We start from the raw sequence: 17654 nt of genomic DNA, 5'->3' as shown, positions 1-17654 counted from the left end.
CAGGGCGAGCAGCCGGCTGGAGCGGCTCCGGGGCCCAGGGAGGGGTTCCGGGGCCCCTAGGGCAGAGGCCTGGCACCTCCAGGGACAGGTGGCGACCTGAGCGCTGCTGCCGGGAGCAGCCATCCGGGCGGCGGCAGCATCGGGTGCGCGACCCGCGGGCACTAACCCTCCCGGCGACCCCAGCCCCGCAGGACGCGCCCGCGGCAGCCTCGCGCTTCCTCACCAACCTGCGAAGGCCGTTTTGCAAAGCAGAGTCCGCGCTGGGCACCGGAGGAAGTTGCCCAAGGCGGCCCTGGATGGGGAGCAGCAATTAGGATCGCAGCAAACAGGAACCCGCCCGGATGAAAACCGGAAAATACGGCTTTTCAGAGAAAGAGGGGAGTCATTCCAGGGAACTCGCGGCGCGGCTGACCCGGGCTCGCCGGGCAGGGACGGTCACCCGGGGAGAGGCGCCCGCCCGCAGGGTCACGGCGGCGCCCGAGCCTCATTGGGTCGCGGTTTGCGGGGTGGGGCCCCTCGCGGGGACCATAAAAAGGCGGAGGACGGGGACCTGGCTTCGCTGTCGCCTTGGGGACGGTTCCTCCGGCACAGCTGCGAAGGCTGCACAGGCGGACGCGTCTGGGGTCCCGCCCCGCGCCCTCCGCGCCCTCCGCGCCCGGTGCGCCCCTGCACCCCCCGGGCAGGCCGGCTGCGGTTCGCACGCGGGGTTGTCCCTGCCTCCCAGGTAAGACCCCCCTGACCCCCGGGCAGCCACGACGCGCATTCCAGTGGGGACCATTGCAGCCAAGGTGCGCCCCCCGCGCTCCCGTGCGCACTGCGTCCGGGAATCGCAGCGCGCACCGCAAACGAGGAGGATGCGGGAGTCGGCGCGAGCAGCAGGGGGCGGGGGCACAGGCTCCCCAGGTGAGCGGCCCGAGGCGCTGAGCCGCGCACGGAGGGATGCTCGCGCCCTTGCACCTCGCCGGCCCTGGGCCGGGTGTTCCCTGGAAGAACGCGCCAGCTCTCCAGGAGGCCCCAGGGCCCCAGGGAAACCGAGCCCCGCACCTGCAGTCCCGCGGCCCCACCTCGGGAGCGATGCGCAGGGAGCGGAGCGCGCGCTCCGCCCCGCTCCGGGATCCCGCTGTTTGGAAAATGTGCAGAAACGGTCAAATGCACCGGGTGGGCGGAAAGTGGGTGAGCGGTACCGCCTCCGGGGAGGGGGACGGGGAGGGGAGCTCATGCTCACGGAGGGTCTCTGAGCGGGATGGAAAGTTCGGGAACCGGACCGGCGTGGTGAAGGCACCAGATGTCCCCCGAGTGACATCTGGAAGGGGTGACGTTTGCAGGGTGTGAGTCTCACTTTCATAAACGTGTTGATGACTAGAGACGTTTTGAAAAATGCAGAGGGCGGGTGTCACCCCAGGACTCTCCCTGAGCCGGTCGTGCGGGAACCGAGGTCCCAAAGGTGATGGGGTGGGGCCCCCCAGAGAGGCCGCAGACCGCGTTTGGGGCAGCCCCCACCCCACCCGCCCTAGGGCACGCACCCCGTGACCCGTCCTCTGGGCTGGCTGAAGGCTGCATGTGAGTGGGGTGCACACCCCTGCACACTCAGGTGCACATGGGCACCCACCGTGTCCACCGTTGGCGCCGGGGTCCACCCGACTTCAGCACCTAAGGCCGCGCTCACGCGGTCTCTCTCTTGCACATTCTCATCTTCGGTCATTGCGATTTCCTGCACGGACCCTTCATGGTTATGGCTCATGGTGAATGTGAGCTTACACACACACACACACACACACACACACACACACACCCGGAAACGGAGCCCAATGCGGGTCGCACCTCACCCGAACCCCTGGATTACACACCCGCTACACGGCACCTGTCTCGGGGCGCCTCGCACACACAGGCAGCGCTGGATGCTGCCAGGCTCCTCTCCTGGGAAGGGGCCCCTGGGAGGGCTCCCCGGTTTGACAAGAAGCCCTTTTGCTATCTGATTGCGTAAGAGCTGGCACTTGTGGGAAGCCATCGTCAGCCCCGTTGCTCACACGGAAATCTCCCTGAGCCTCAAGGCTGAACTGCGGTCCCTGTTGGGTCCTGCGCTGGGGGCTGTGAATGCTCAGGACGAGGTACGGGGAGTCCCCGCTCCCTCCTGGATCTCGGCTGAGATTTTTCCAGGTGGGATGGTCCAGAGGGGGCACATTTTGAGGGCAATTAGGAGGGGCAGGGAGGATTGGGGGTCCCACGGGAGACCCGCGGCTGATGGTTCCGGGGGTGCCGGAGACGGGCCCGGGCGGGGGCCCAGAGCTAGCTGCGCAGGCGGCTGCCCTGGGAGGCTCCCGGTGGGGCCCCTGGAGCCCACGCGTCCACTTACAGGAAACTGCATCTGGGTTGACTTCGTATTTTTAATGACACTTCCTTCCAGGGCTTTGTGACGCCGCCGTTTCCTGGTGCCCCGCGTGCCGCGTGTGGGCTCTCCTGCTTTCCGCACGGGGCTGGGGCCGGGAGCATGCACAGACCTCAAGGTGGAAGTCTAGAGGCGGGCGGACACACAGACAGGGATGCACGCACGAGCACACACACGAGACATGCATACGTGTATGTATGCACATGCACGTGCACGCATGTAAACACGCACATAGCAGTGTGTGCCCTACATGCATGTGTGCAATGTGGGCATATGTGTGCATACATGTACGTATGCGCATGCAGGCTTGCACACGCGTGCACACGCATGTAAACATGCACACGGCAGTGTGTACACTACATGCATGTGTGCAATGTAGGCATATGTGCACACACACAAGACTTGCATAGGTGTATGTATGCACACGCAGACACGCACACGTGTGTAGCACGTGTGCACACCGTAGGGTGTATACAGTATGCACACGTGTGATGTAGGCACATGTGCACACATGCGAGACCTGCACAGATGTACACATGCACGCAGACATGTGCACAATCTTATACACACATGGGCACGCATACACACATGTACACGGCATTGTGTACAGTATATGCACATGTGTGTAATGTAGGTACATGTGCACCCATGCACACACAGGAGACCTGCACAGATGTACGCCTGCACCCCCAGACATGCACATACATGACAACCTGTGTATACGCACATGTGCATGCATGCACACACGCACACGGCAGTGTGTACAGCATAAGCCCGTGTGTACGATGCAGGCCCCCAGGCACACATGCACACGTGTGACCGTGAATGCACGCGCCCGGCCACGCCCATGCCCGGCGCCTTCCCTCCTGGAAGGAGCTGCAGGGTGGCGAGAGGAGCTCCGGGCGTGCACCCCTTGCGTCCCACACGCTAACCGTCCCTTCTCTTGCAGCGCACGGCCCCTGCTCGGGAGCGGCGGCGCCATGGCCTTGCTGTGGCTCGCGGTGCTTGTGATGTCTGTCTGTCTGCTGCGCTCCGAGAAAGGTAGGACGAGCACCGAGTGCGGTGTGTGGCTGAGAAACCTCAGATCATCACAGACGCCCTTGCGGCCCCGCGAGGTGGTGCAGAGACTGGCCCGTGCCGTCCCCCCACCCCACCAACGGGATCACGCTTCCACGCGCCAGCCAGGGTGCCGCGTGTGATGTGGTCGAGGTGCTCGAGCATGAGCAGCCGTCGCCTCCCGCGGTCCTGAATCATCATCCCGGGGCGGAACTGAGTCCCACCTGCGGGACCTCTTCCTGGGCGGGGTCGCGGGAACCACGGTGGTTGCCGGCTGCCCCGTGTCCCCAGGAAGCTCCGCCCTGGAAGCCCTCACCCCAGACCCCGTGCATGTGACTGTCTTTGGCGGTGGGGTCTTTACAGATGGAATTTAGGATGAGGCGGGGTGGGGGGGTCCTCATGCAACAGGGCTGGTGTCCTCACAGGAAGGGGACACGTGGCCGCAGACGTGTGCGCAAGAACAAGGCCACGTGGGCCAAGGACGCTGTCCTTGCTCGTACAAGAGGTCAGTCCTGCGTGGACCCCCAGGCTCCCCGGCCACGCACTGGGAGGGCCTCAGGCAGGGCGGTTCCGCGGGGCCCCGCAGCGTCTCCACCTGGCGCTTGCGTCAGGCCCGAGGATGTTGGCTGCGGCCACGGCCACAGGATTTCGTAACCGATCGGGGATTGGCGTTTGCTCCTTCCTCAACCAGGGCTGGGATTCAGATGTCCTGTCGGGGGCGGGGACGGTGTTGGTCCTCAGAGAGCCCTGCACACTGCATCCCGTCCCAGCTCTGGGACTGCACGTCGGAGCTCCGGCAGGGACACGCTCCCTCCAGGGGCTCCGGGGGGTCCCTCCTGCCTCTTCCGGCCTCTGTGGCCCCAGGCGTCCTGGGGCTGGAGGCCACGTCCCTCCCGTCTCCTCCTCCGTCCTCACGGGGCTTCTCCTCTGTGTGTGCGGCTCCTCTTCTGCCTCTTTCGAGGACCCCTGTCATTGGGTTTAGGGTCCACACCCTCCGAGGACGACCCCATCTTAATTAGTTACACCTGCAACGACCCCATTGCCAAATAAGGTCCCATCAAGAAGTGCTGGGAGTCAGGCCTCGGGCTTGAATTTCGAGGGGACGCCGGTGGCTCTGCCCCAAATATTCATGCAGACATCCAGGGTCCCCCGGCCCCTGCAGGGGGCCCTATGGGTGAGAGCCAGAAGGGCCACCCACTCTGCTGTCCTGGAAGCCACTCAGGGGGCCACACCGCACGCCCCGGGGGCTGGGAGATGCGGGAGGGCGGGAAGAGGAGGGGCGTCCTCCACCTCTCAGGCCGTCACCCCCGGCTCTGAGCATCGTGTGGTCTCTTCTCCCGGGTCCCACCTCTGCTTTGCCTGTCTTGCCCCGCGGTCGCCTCTGTGGTCACGTCAGGCCCGGGGTACTCGGGATCACCGACCGCAGGTGGGAGCTACTTTCTAGGAACAGAGGCTGGAGGAAGCAGCTGACGCCATCTAAAGCTTTCATGTAAAAATAAATAAAAATAAATTAATTAATTAAAATAATTATAATTATAAAGCTTTCACATGTTTGCTCATAAGCTGCAAAACCCCCCACCCCCCATCCTACCAACCCTTCCACTTTGGCCAAAGCGCATGACAAGGGCCCTGGGGACAGCACACGGTGAAACACGGGCGTCCAAACCAGACGCCTCGCCTGGGTCTAGTCTTAAGGAGAAGTGGTTAGTCCTTCACCATTGAGTCTGAATTAGCTCAAAGATTCTTTTCATACATTGATCAGGGTAAGGAAGCTCTTTCCTGCATGCCTGGTTGGCTGAGAGTTCCTAATACCACAGGGCTGGTAAATGTGGTCGTTTTGTTTTTTTTTTTTTTTTTTTTTTTTTTTTTTCCTGCTTCTCTGGAGAAGATCATTACTACTCTGTTAATGGGGGTGAATTATATTCATGATTTTAAAAGCTTGCATTCCCGTAGTAAATCTCCTGGGTCATGATGTATTCCTGGATCGGAATGAGTCATAGTTTCTGAAGGGATTTTACGTCTGTGTTAATCAGGGATATTGCCCTCCGGTTTGATTTTAACCATTTGTCTGATTGTGATACTGGGATAATGCTGGCCTCCTGAAATGAGTTAGAACATATTTCCTGTTGACCCCCCTCCTTGTTTTTTGAAATTTTGTGCACATGATACTACTTCTTCCTTAAATATCTGATAATTTGGGGCACCCGAGGAGCTCAGTGGATGAGCGTCTGCCTTTGGCCCAGGGTGTGACCCCAGGGTCCCGGGATCGAGTCCCAAATCGGGCTCCCTGCATGGAACCTGCTGCTCCCTCTGCCTGTGTCTCCGCCTCTTTGTCTCTGTGTCTCTCATGAATAAATAAATAAAATCTTTAAATATATATATGATTTATATATTTATATTATTTATAAAAAAATAAAACACGATGGAAATATGCTGACATTAATATTTACTATTTCAAAATTGAACAGCAATTTAAAAATAACTAAATAAATAATCATAAAAAAAAACTTACTATTTCACCCTTCCTATCCGTTTTAATGATCGTTAATGCGTTGGCAGACCTGAGTGTAAATCTTGAGGGATGAGAATCTATCAAAAAGTACATTTTGACGTAGAAAAAAAAGTTCCCTAAATGAAATTTTTTGTTATTACTAAGGAATCCATTGTCCTTACAGGTCAGAGGACAATGATGCCGGAAGCCAAAGTGTCGATAGGGTTTGGTCTTGACTATGAAGGAAACGTTGTTGATCTTGATAAGTAATCACAACGCCAGTTTATAAACTATGGGAACGTTGATGAAAGTCATATCCTGTAACTCGTTGAAGGGGGGGGGGGTCACAGAGAAAACCTCATGAGGTGTCTGGTGGAGCTTTACAGCTTTGAGTTACGGGCGAGATGTGGCCCCGTTGCTCCTTGTACGAGGGCGAGCAGGTCTTGGGTGAAATCTGGGGAGTTCTGAGGTCGGCTCCGAGCGACGCCCTGCCCATCGACCCTGCAGCAGGAATACATGTGCTTTGACTGCATTTCAAAACGTAGTCCGAGGACGCCTGCGTGGCTCAGCGGTTGGGCGTCTGCCTTCGGCTCAGGTCGTGACCCCCGGGTCCCAGGATCGAGTTCCGCATCGGGCTCCCCGCGTGGAGCCTGCTTCTCCCTCTGCCTGTGTCTCAGCCTCTCACTCTCTGTGTCTCTCATGAATAAATTAATAAAATCTTTTTAAAATTTTTAAAAATAATAATGAGAATGTGTCCGCGAGGGTCCTCGGCCATCTAGACTTCTGCTTCCCGAGGACGTCGGCGAACTGGGTGGGAGGAGGAAGCCCCCGTGGTGATACGGGTTCGAGCATCCACGCGGTGTCTCATCTCACTGTGACCTCTAAACGTTTCAGATCCAGATTCACCGATTAAGAACCTCAGGATGGAGCCGGGAAGCAGGAGACTGACCTGGGACCTCAGTGGAAATGTCTCTGAAATTAAGTGTTTCATCAACTCAAAATTTATCACTAAGGTAAAGCATCTTCCCCGCACTTGGCACGCCGCAGATGCTCGTGTCTTTGGGGTACCTAAGAGCCAGCAGAGCCCAAAAGCCACGTCCGGCTCTGACGTCGCAGCGGCGGGGGTTCTAGTCTGGGCTTGGCCATGGAACGTGCCGGCGGGGGGCGGGGGGTGCAAGTGCGTCTCTGACGTCCAAGACTGCGGCCCCGGAGAGCGGTGGAGAGCGACTGTGCTCAGCCGTGGCAGGCGCGGAGCCCAGCCGAGTCCCTGCATCCTCGTGTGGCTGCCCCTCTGGGCACATCTGCAGCCTCGTCTCCTCTTACAAGGACCCCAGGCCTAGGGGGTCAGGGGTCACCCTGCTGACCTCATTATACCCTAATCCTGTCGTTAACTAATCCATCCTCAGATACAACCAGTGTCTGAGGTCCTGGGGGTGCGGGAGGGCTCCAGCACATGAATTTCGGGGAACACAGTCCAGATCATGAGAAGCCTCGCTGGGATTTCCTGGAGCCGGCTGACTGTGCGGAACACGCGGGCTGCCGAAGGCCTAGGACCGCCGGCAGGGAGAGCAGCCTCAGGAATCCGCCTTCCCACCACGTCTCCAAAGGGCAGAGGGGCCCCTCCTGCAAGTGTGCGGTGCAGAGAAGGCGTGCATGGCTGAAGGAGGCGGACGACGGGGAAGCAGGACGCGGCGGGACCTCCTCCCCGAGACCCGGACCGCTCAGGCCGGTGGGGACGACGGACCACGGAGTCGGCCCGGGTTCCGAAATGCGGTAAAACGCGGCCGGATTGGTGCTGCGGGCGGGCCGGCCCGGGACTCGGGGTAGGAGAGAGCTGGGTGGCTCCCCCAGCTCCGAGGCCGAGAGGCATTGGAAGGTGCTGGGCCCTGCCGGCAGCCCCCCCGACGGCGCTGCGCTCTTCCGTAAATCGAATCAATTGGCGAGATCGCGCTGGCTACGAGCCGTCCCGGAGCCACCCGAGGAAGTCTTAGATCGGAGCCGGAGAAGGCACCGGGTGCTTGGCGCCCCAGAGCTCCACGTGCGCTGCGGGAGGAGGCCTCTAACCCCCAGTCTGGTTGCACCTGTTACAGACACATCAACGGGACACCGGGCGGCGGCGTTTATCAATTACTTTCCGCCAACGGGGGGCCCTGGGCCGGCTCGGCTGGTAGATCATGGCCCTGGACGTGGGGGTCATGAGTTTGAGCCCCCCGTGGGGCGTACAGACGACTTAAACACAAAATCTTAAAAAAAAAAAAAAAAGAAAAGAAAAGAAAAAGAAAAAGAAAAAGAAAAAGAAAAAAAGAAATCACCTTCTACTTATTCATCCATCCGGGGCTTCACGCTCCCCGTTTATATTCACGTGTTAAATCGTGCAGGTGCGAAGCTGGAATCCCCCATGACCTTTATACACATTTTCCTTTCATTTTTGTTCCTCCCGAGCTTCCATGTTGGTTTCCTCCTTTCCCCGGCTTTCCCGTGCCAGTTCCTTTTATCGTTCGGTCCCTAGAAAAGGGTCAATTTATTTGTAGTGGGATTCGTGAACGGAATTATTATGTATTTATTCCTCAACGGATCTATTTATTCATAAATGGATCGATTTATTTATTTATAAATGGATTTATTTCTTTATTTATTGGCAGATGGAGTTAATTTATAGACGTTGTTGTACAGTTTTTTAAAAATTAATGAATCCTGTGTTCCACCTGTTGGGCCCTCCCTCCATCTCCCCCAACCTGTGATTTCTTCACCGTCTCCAATTTGTCGGCCGCCACGAAATCACTGCCTGGGTTTTTTGTTTTGTTTTTGTTGTTGTTGTTTTTGTTTTTTACTTGCTGGGGTTTTGGTGAAGATCGCGTGGAATCCACAGAGCAAGTGGAGGGCGATGATGGTTTGCGGCTGTTGAGTATCATCCACACCAGAGTCTACGTCTCGTCTCAACGATGAGTAAATCTCGCTCTCTCCCTCCCTCCCTCTCTCTCTGTCTCTCTGTCTCTCTGTCTCTGTCTCTGTCTCTCCCAGGCCATCGACAGCCGTTACTGCCAGTTTTATGTGCTTCCCTTATGTGAAGTGAAAAACTTCACCATCTCCGTGAAGCAAGACCCGCCGTTCTCCACGGGGCTTCAGTACGTCCCGCGAGGTGAGGGGGACGCGCTCCTGTCTGCCGTCCCTTTGCCTTCAGCCATTGGTTGCTCTTGGGGATGCAAAAGCCATGACTCTGGGCTTGGGTGGCAAAAGGCGGGCACCCCCGGGCATCACGGCCGCCGGAGGTTTTCATCCGCAGGCCCCCGGGTGAGGGGTCATCACCGGGAGAAACCGAGGCAAGTGTCCTCGGGATGTGTCTGGGTTCGTTCCTCCAGCAAGTGCGTGTGAGGTCGCAGGACCTGGACCCCCGAAGGCCCCCTTCCGCGGGACTGCCTTTCCTGTCACCTCCCTGTAGGTGCAGAAGGAAAGCCGGCGGCGGCCGCGCAGGGCCTGGACTGCTGGGTGCACGACGTGGACTTCCTGACGTGCAGCTGGGAGGTGGGCAGGGCGGCCCCCGGCGACGTGCAGTACCGCCTGTACTGGCGGGACCTGAAGTAGGTGTCGCCGTGGGCGCGGCGCGGCCTCCCGGGCCCGTGGGCCGCCAGTCACCGCGGGCGCTCCGTCCCCGCAGGGCCTACCGCGAGCAGGAGTGTCCGCGATACGAGGCGGACGATCGGGGCGTCCACGTCCGGTGCCGGTTCGATGACGTGTCCAGGTTGCAGAGGCACATCCAGTTCTGGGTGAACGGCACCAGCCGACGCTCCGGAATCCCCTGCTCCGACCTCTGTGTCGAATTACCGGAAATCGGTGAGTCCAGGGCCTGCCTCTGCGTGCTGGTGTCCAAGCTCAGCAGCTCCGATGAAATAACGCTGTGGTCCCCGGGCTGGTGGCTGCTGCGTGCCATCTCCACCCCCGTCCCCGCATGGTTCCTCCTCTGTGTCTCCTTCTCCGCTATGTGCACACCTGTCCTTGGCGTAGGGCCTCCCCAATCTAGGACGAGCTCATCTCAACATCCTTCAGCCCGAAGTCAGAGAGGCGGGAGGGTTACCCTGCTCGCTCGCCTGGCCTCGGTGGCTCCCAGCGGGCGGCTTCTGACCTGTCTCCAGGGTGCTTGGCCCAGCTGCCCTCTGGGGCACCCCCGCCTCCCTGGCCTCACTCCCTGGTCCCACCAGTGGGCGCACCCTCCCAAGCAGGCCACTTGCCCTCTCTCCTCTTTTGAGGGGAGAAGGCCATTTGTGGAGCTGGAGTGGGAAGCGGGGTCCCACGGCCTGCACGGCTGCAGGGAGGAGGGAGGGGAGCTGGGTCGGAGATTATCTGTGGGATGGAATTTCGGATGGATTCTGTGGGTGCTGCTGAGGTAGAGGCCTCAACTGAGGGAGGCTGGGTGCCCGGTGACATAATGGAACGGGGAGGAGGAGGGGACCTGATCTGGGGGGGCTGCCCTGTACTGAGCTCAGCCAGGTGTCCAGGTGGAGCGCCCGGTGCAGACAGGTGAGGGAGGACCCAGGGCTGGGCTCCTGGGGCAGGTGGGCCCCGGGGTGTAGATTCAGATGTGGTCACACGGGAAGCTGGAGAAGCCACAGAGTCAGGAGGGCACTTAATGCCCAGAGGGAGGGCACAGGGCTGAGCCCCAACATTGCAGCCCCCAGGGGATGGCGGGAGGGTCCCAGCACCCAGCAGGGAGGCCCAGATGGACGGATGTCCGGGGAGGAGCTGGCAGGGCAGAGGCCCGGTCAGGGGGGAGGTGAGGATGCAGCAAGGCAGGGGCAGATGTTTCCGGGAGTGCAGCTGGCTGGCCCAGGACATTGGACATGGGACTGGCTCTGTGCAGGGTGGGGAGTGGGGAGCAGGCCAGGCACGGAGGAGAGGCTGGTGGGGTGGGGGGGAGTCCAGGGCTACAAGAGGCCTTCCTCCTTCTGTTGGACACTAGTGGAAACATCGGGTGTAGACCCTGAGAGCACTTTCCAGGGGGTCTCGGGCGGGCGGGGTCTCTCACAGCTAGAGCCTGAGCAGCTAGACCTAAGGCCGATTCAAGAGGATATTTCAACATATTTGGTCATGCATCTATATTGATATTTTGCCCATTCTTTAACCTTAGAGTGGCCCTTTCTTCTCCTCCCCACACCCCAAATTTGTATGAAGCCTATTTTAAAGTATCTTCGGTGGGGTGGGGGTGGGGATGGGGATGTTGATTTTTTTCTTACTCATTAAATGTTTTTGGTGGGTTTTTTCCTCCTGTTCTAGAGAGATTAAGTCCACCCCACATCACTGCAACGTGTAATAAATCCTATTCAATGATGGAGTGGAAAGTATTAAGCCACTTCAATCACAGATTTCTGTATGAACTTCAAATACAAAAGGTAAATGCTTGTCCTAGCTGACAATTCTAGGTTCTCTAGGATCTGTACCCCCAAGGCTTTGGAGGCAGATAAAACATACACTCAACAAAAATATGAACCAAAAAAAAAAAGTGTTTTAGTGTTTTGAAAATAATTAAACATAAATAAAAAATAAAGATAAAGCATAAGTAGATTTTAAAATACATAGAAACTAAACCCTACATAACAATGAAGATTGTTAACACACACACACACAAATCTAAAAAAAAAACTACTGAAGATCATGTAAGATGTTGTGTATGTGTGAAAATCATCAAAAGAAACCATACAAACTCTAAAAAAACGTTTTGACTTTAACAGAAGTAACAATGTTGGCTATTCAAAAGACAGAGGTAAAATTGGAAGGGCAGGTAGGTCAAGTCACAGATGGAAGACACCAGGCGCCTATATGTCAGACAAAGGACTCCTGTTTGGGGTAGATAAGAAAGGCTTCCAAGTCAATACCAAGAAGACAAACAACTGTATTAAAAAAAAAAAAAAAAAAACAAAGGGCAAACAAATAAACAAAAAACAAAGGGCAATGATGGAAACAGCCACTTCCCCAAAGATGTGTTCATGCCCCATAAACACATGAAATGGTGCCAGGGAAATACAAACCACAGGGAGAGGCCACTCCATAAACTCGTTAGATTGGCTACAATGGCAAATTCTAGCCAAACCAAGGGTGGGTGAAGCTGTCACCCAGTTGGTTGCAACACTTGCTTGGCACTAAGAGGTGGCCATTGAGAATGGTACGCGTGGCTCCTTCTTCTTTGAAACGTTCCTCGTGGATGACCATTCCCCCTGTTGTACGAGCCAAGATAAAATCCCATCCATTTAAGGAAACATGGCGCAGGCTCTGTGGAAGAGGCGTTGACGGAATCTTGCAGGGCCCGCCATTCCCCCGCTGGGTCTGGCTCGGAGAGAAATGAAAACGTAGGCCCACCTGAGTGGGGACCGGAGTGTGGGAATGACTCAAGGGAAGGGATGAGCAAAAGATATCCCGGCCTGGAATCCGGCCCCCCAGGCAAGGTCAGCCAGGTAGGTCAAGGTCGGCCCTGGGGGATCCCATTCCTACAGAGGGAGAGGTGTAGTGCAGGAGGTCTACAGTGAGTGACACACCTGTGCTCTGGGTGTGAGCGGGGACGAAGGCAAGGCAGGGGGCACAGGGAAATTTGGGGGTGACTGAGTCATTCCTCGCCTGCGACGGGCGGTGGTTTCACGTGCACGCGTTGCTCAAAAAATCCCAGCAAATCCTGTGCCCTCAGTGTGTGGTTTGCTCAAGCAAATTTTGCCTGAATAAAGTTATCTTAAAAAATGACCAAGTATGGACGCACCTGGCTGGCTCAGCGGGTGGAGCGTGCGACTCGAGTTCGAGCCCCACGTTGGTGTAGAGGGTTCTGAGTTCGAGCCCCACGTTGGGTGTAGAGACCATAAATACACTTAAAAAATATTTAGGTCTATAAATTAAAAGGAAACGACGAAATGTTTTGAGGTAATTAGTACTTCATATTCCATTATCGACTTGAATGTATTATTTTTCTTTATTTCTTTTATATTTATTGTTGATGTTCAACTAGCGATTATACTCAGTGTTTCTGTAAACCTAAAACTGCTTGGAAGGATGAACGTTATTAGTTCTATATTTAAAAAAATAAGGTGTTTTTACGCTAATCCCTGCTTTATACTCTATTTATATGTTATATCGATCATTTAGACCCAGTCACTGATTATATTGTGCTCAGTTTCTCTTTAAACCTAAAAGGGCTCAAAGAAACAAGGGCCTTCGTCAGGGGACCGCATGAGGCAGCCGCCGCTCGTGTCTTGTTTTGTAGGGCACCGACCCTGCGTCCACGGAGAAGGTGAGTGTCCCCCGCGTGCCCAGAACCAGGCATCCCGAAGCGCAGGTGTGTTTTCCTTACTGTGCGGCCTCTCCGCCGTGCCGGACTCCGCGTGGGCCCCACGCACCCACCCCGCGGTCTCCAGGAGTCGGTGCGGAGGGGAAACAGCTGGGACGTGAGGTTCTGTCTTCACGTGGCTCCTCCTCTGTGACTGCGTCTCCTCCTCTGTCCCGTATAAGGACCCCTGTCGTTGGACTCAGGGCCTCCTCATCCGGGAGGAGCTCCTCTTGAGATCCTTCACTTAGGCACGCGTGCAAAGACCCTACTTCCGAATAAGGTCCCGACCAGGAGTTCCAGGGGGACGCATCTTCCTTGGAGGTGGTGGGAGGTCACCGCTGCAGAGCGTGCGGGGCCCACGCCTGCACAACAACATGTGTCTGGGGCTCATCAGGGGTGGCTGTGGAGCATCACGTCCCAGTGATGACGAAGAACATTTTTGTTTGGACCCCACAAAGTCTGGGCTGAGGGGGCTTCCAAATAAGGTCAGCTTCTAGGATTGGGCGGGTGAGAACTTGCACGTACGAGTTCGGGGAGGACCCGCGGCACCCCTGCCAGGGCCCGTTGTCTCTCCCCCCTCCTTTTCTTTTAAACCTCAGCTCTACGAAAACCACTTCGTGATTTACAATCCCGGAAACTACGTGGCGAAACTAAAGGTGCAGGGTTTCTTCCGCAAAGACTGGAGCGAATGGAGCGCCCCCCAACTCTTTGGTGAGTGGGGCGCCCTTCCACCTCGCCCTCCCGTGTGCTGAACGCTGGGGGCCACCGCGCCTGGCCAGGAGGCACAGCCCCCTCCTGTGCTCTGACGGGCTGTGTCATCCGTGCTCTGGGGCCCTCGGCCCCCAAAGGAGCAGGGCTGGAGCTCCACCCACTTCTGTGACCCCAAAGAGGGCTCTGAAGATCACAGGTGACCCTGCGCTTCGTGCTCACCCCATGGGAGGGCAGAGAGTGGGCGGGACAAGACCCCCAGTAAGAGGCCCCAGGGCTTCTGGTAACAAAGCAGTCAGCAGGTAAGGGGTGGGGAGGATCCTCTTTTATCCCACAGGGGGCCTGCCTGGGCTCCTGACTCTGATTGCAAGGATTTCCCCAAAATGAGACCTGCTATTTCTCCCTGACCTGTTCTGAAACCACACCTACCAACGTCCCATTTCCGGGGTCCCATGTGGGAAATGTCGGTCAGTGGGGTCCTGGGGCTGCTGCAATAAATGACCTCACATGGTCGGGGAGGGGGCTTAAAACCACAGAAATCCATCCTCCCCCAGCTCTGGAGACCAGACGTCTTAGGTCCAGGGGGGGACACGCTTCCTCCAGAGGCTCTGGGGAGGGTCCCTTCGGCCTCTTCCAGTGTCTGGGGCCCAGGTCTCCGTCTCCATCCTCACGGGGCTCGTCCTCTGCACCTGCGTCTCCCCTTCCGTCTCTTCCAAGGACCCCTGTCGTTGATGCGGGGCCCATCCTATTCCAGTGGGACCTCACATTTACTTGATTACATCTGCAAAGACCCTCCACTGTGGGCTCAGATGTGTCCCCCAACTCCACATATTGTCACTCCCAGGATCTCAGAATGGAACTGTATTTGGGGATAAGGTCTTTAAAGAGGTGGTTAAGGTAAAATGAGGTCAATAGGGTGGGCCCTGATCCCATAGGACTTGTAGGAAGAGGGAATGAGGACAGAGGGGCGACCACGTAAGGCCAAGGGGGAACACAGGGAGACAGGCCTCAGGGGGAACGAGCCTTGGCCCCTCCTGATTTGACTCGCTGCCTGCAGGACTGGGAAATCAGTTATTTAAGCCACCCAGTGTGTGGGGCTTGGTTGTGGCACCCCAGGAAACTCATACCCTCCCTGGGGGCCTCCTGTCCCAGCGGGGAGCCTGAGGTCCTTGCAGATCCGTGAGCCAGCTGCTCCCCCTACTGGCCACGCTGCAGGGGATGCTCGCGGCCTGGGACTAGCGCTGGGCTGGGAGAGGCTTAGGGGCTGGGGGGGCCGGCGTCTCTCTCCTGGTGGGGCCTCACCAGCCCCCCCCCCCCCCGGGCAGGCAGGTGGCCACCGTCCCCTCCTGGACGCGCCTGCTGCCTCTGGAGGGGGCCCCTGGGGAAGCATTCAGGACTGCGTGCAACCACCACCCCTGGGACCCGCTGACATGCCCCGTGCACCCTCTTCCCTAGTGTGTGACCCCAAGGATGAGCACCGCCGTGACTGGCTGGTGTCAGTACTGGTCTTGCTGGGGACACTGCTGGTCCTGGGACTCGTGGCCCTGCTGTGTAGAAGGTGAGCGCTCCGCGCCGCCACCTCGCTGGCCTCCCTGCAGTGTGATGCCTGCCGTCCCCGCCCCCCACCACCGGCGGGTCTCACTTGCTGGACTGCTCTGTCCACCCCCCCCGGGGGCAGGCCGCTGCCTCAGGTGACCCCATGGGGTTTGTGAGACGTGACCCTGTTAGGCCCTCTGGTCCTTGCCACCCACGGAAACCAGAAGCTGGGTGCCCCGTGCAGCATCCTCAGGACCCTCTGTCCTCAGTCCTGTCGCATGTTCCCCTATCTCCCTGATGCTCGGTTTCCCACCCTGTGCCCAGATTCCTCGTCCCCCACTATCATTGGTGGGGGGCTGAAGGGGCTCCTCTGGGATCCGCCCTCCTCCCCCTCCTCCTCCTCTCCCTCCTCCTTCTCTCCCTCCTCCTCCTCCCCCTCTCCCTCCTCCTCCCCCTCTCCCTCCTCCTCCCCCCACTCCCCTCTGCAGCAGGCAAGAGTCCAGTGATGGGATAATCATGACCTTTCCCGCCTGAGCAACTCCTGCCCCTGAGGTGCCTTCCAGATGCCTAGTTGCTAAGTCCTATCAGGCGCTGCCCCGTGTGTGTTTGGGGTGGGGGGGAGGGGGAGGTGTGTCCTAGCAGGCTCTGGCCTCTCTGGCTTCACCCACGCCCGCCCCCTCCCAGCCCTTCAGGCTGAGCGGCCCCGCCCAGGGCGCACAACCTGCTGAGGTTTATGAGGAAGGGCAGGGGCAGGTTTCATGCAGCCAGCAACCCATGGACCACCTTCAGGCTTCCCAGGGTCCCAGGCAGGGGTCGGGGTGGGGTGCACAGCCCCCCCCCCCAGCAGGAGATGCAGGTGTGCTTGTTATGTGGCGGTGTTTTGTCCCTGCAGATCAGGATTCCTCATTGCTGTAGGACTTGGGCCTGGGGGGCAGGCAGTCGAGACCACCCCCCACTGCACCCGGGGACTGGGGCTGGATTCCTAAGTCCATCCCGGCGGCCTGTGGCCTCTAAGTTCTGGATTCAGAGCATGTGTTGTCTTTGTCCTCTGAGGTACTCAGTTTTGCAGAAACTCTTCCCTCCCATCCCTCACATGAAGGACCCCATCACGGACAACCTCCAGAGCCCCAAGCTGGTAGGTCCTGGCACGTGCTGGGGTGGAGGGGTGCGGGAGGAGGAGGCCACAGCCCCGCCCGCCGAGGAGCGGGAAGCTGGTCCTGTCCTGGTAGGAGGGAGGATGGTGGGGGGATGGGGAAGGCTGCCAGGTGACAGTCACGCGAGGAGTTGGACAAAGTCCCAGACCCGCACGGCCAGGACCAGCCAGGCCCCTGTGGCTGTCATGGGGGGGAGGGGGCGTGTGTGCAGCCCAGCCTGACCCCTGCCTCCTGCAGGAGCCCTGGGACACCAGCAGAGCCAGCCAGGAGGACTGTCCGGTGGCCGAGGTGCACATTTTGGGGGAAACATGAAGCGGGACCTCAGACGTCCTTCCCCGATTGGCCAGGAGCCCGGACAGCCTGGCTGCGGGGGGACCCACGGAGGAGCGTAGTGGGCGGGGGAGGGAACTCCTGTGTCAGGCTCATCGTGTAAATAAAGGCCTCTTGCACCCAGTCCCTGAACTCCGGGGAGGCGGGATCCAGATAGTCATGTGGGGCCCTGGGGCCTCCAGTCTCCCCTGAAATGGGACCGACCCAGATGCTGCTCGCAAGGCCCCGGGACTCGCTGCTCCGAGCCTGTTCAGCAGCCTCAGCGGCCGGGCCTGCTCTCGTTTTCCGGCTTCATTCCGTGTAAGCACCTGACACCCCGAGGTGCAGAGGGTGGCACGTGGGAAGCCCCAGGAGCCCGGCTGTCTCCCACCACCGCCCAGGGGCCAGGGTTGATGTGGGACGCGGGGCCACGGGAGACAGCCAGCTGTATGCAAACCCGCAGATACAGCTGCTCCCCCCACCCCCAGGAACCAGGATCTCCCCCAGAGACCCTGTGCTCCCACACTCACTGAGAAAGGGGCCTCTGGCCCCTCTGAACCTTCTCTGCAGGGCAGTAAGCAAGCTCCCATCGTTGCAGCCGTCGCCACGCTTGGTTTGCACCCAGCTGATGAACTGGGGCGGGGGGCGGGGGGGGTAAAAGCACAGGCCCAGGGAGATGGTGACCATGGCCCCCAAACCCCCACGGCTCAGCAG

The 17654-nt window shown here is 58.4% G+C and overlaps 1 protein-coding gene across 4 annotated transcripts; it reads left to right on the top strand.

The window, feature by feature from the left end:
- Positions 1-397: 397 nt before the first annotated feature.
- Positions 398-17085, top strand: IL3RA (interleukin 3 receptor subunit alpha). Of its 4 annotated transcripts, none has more exons than XM_077889434.1 (12): positions 398-724; positions 3336-3427; positions 6828-6946; positions 8955-9072; positions 9373-9511; positions 9589-9764; positions 11202-11317; positions 13171-13197; positions 13833-13944; positions 15397-15499; positions 16539-16612; positions 16869-17085. In XM_077889434.1, the coding sequence occupies exons 2-12, from the start codon at positions 3367-3369 to the stop codon at positions 17021-17023; spliced, it is 1200 nt and encodes a 399-aa protein (XP_077745560.1). In that variant the 5' UTR covers positions 398-724; positions 3336-3366; the 3' UTR covers positions 17024-17085. The 4 variants fall into 4 exon arrangements, with proteins under 4 accessions (XP_077745560.1, XP_077745559.1, XP_077745562.1 ...); XM_077889433.1 differs by lacking the exon at positions 398-724 and adding an exon at positions 2009-2108; XM_077889436.1 differs by lacking the exon at positions 398-724 and adding an exon at positions 2009-2108 and having other exon boundaries at positions 16531-16612.
- The last annotated feature ends 569 nt before the right edge of the window (positions 17086-17654 follow it).

This window comes from Canis aureus, chromosome X (assembly GCF_053574225.1).
Source record: "Canis aureus isolate CA01 chromosome X, VMU_Caureus_v.1.0, whole genome shotgun sequence".
Lineage (NCBI taxonomy): Eukaryota > Metazoa > Chordata > Mammalia > Carnivora > Canidae > Canis > Canis aureus.
The sequence above is the reverse complement of the archived record's forward strand: the minus strand, read 5'-3'. Positions and strand labels throughout refer to the sequence as shown.

Excerpts from the sequence above, each read along its gene's own strand:
- IL3RA (XM_077889433.1), top strand. Across the intron at positions 3,428-6,827 it reads TCTGCTGCGCTCCGAGAAAG|ATCCAGATTCACCGATTAAG; the intron begins GTAGGACGAGCA and ends TAAACGTTTCAG. Across the intron at positions 13,198-13,832 it reads ACCCTGCGTCCACGGAGAAG|CTCTACGAAAACCACTTCGT; the intron begins GTGAGTGTCCCC and ends TTTAAACCTCAG.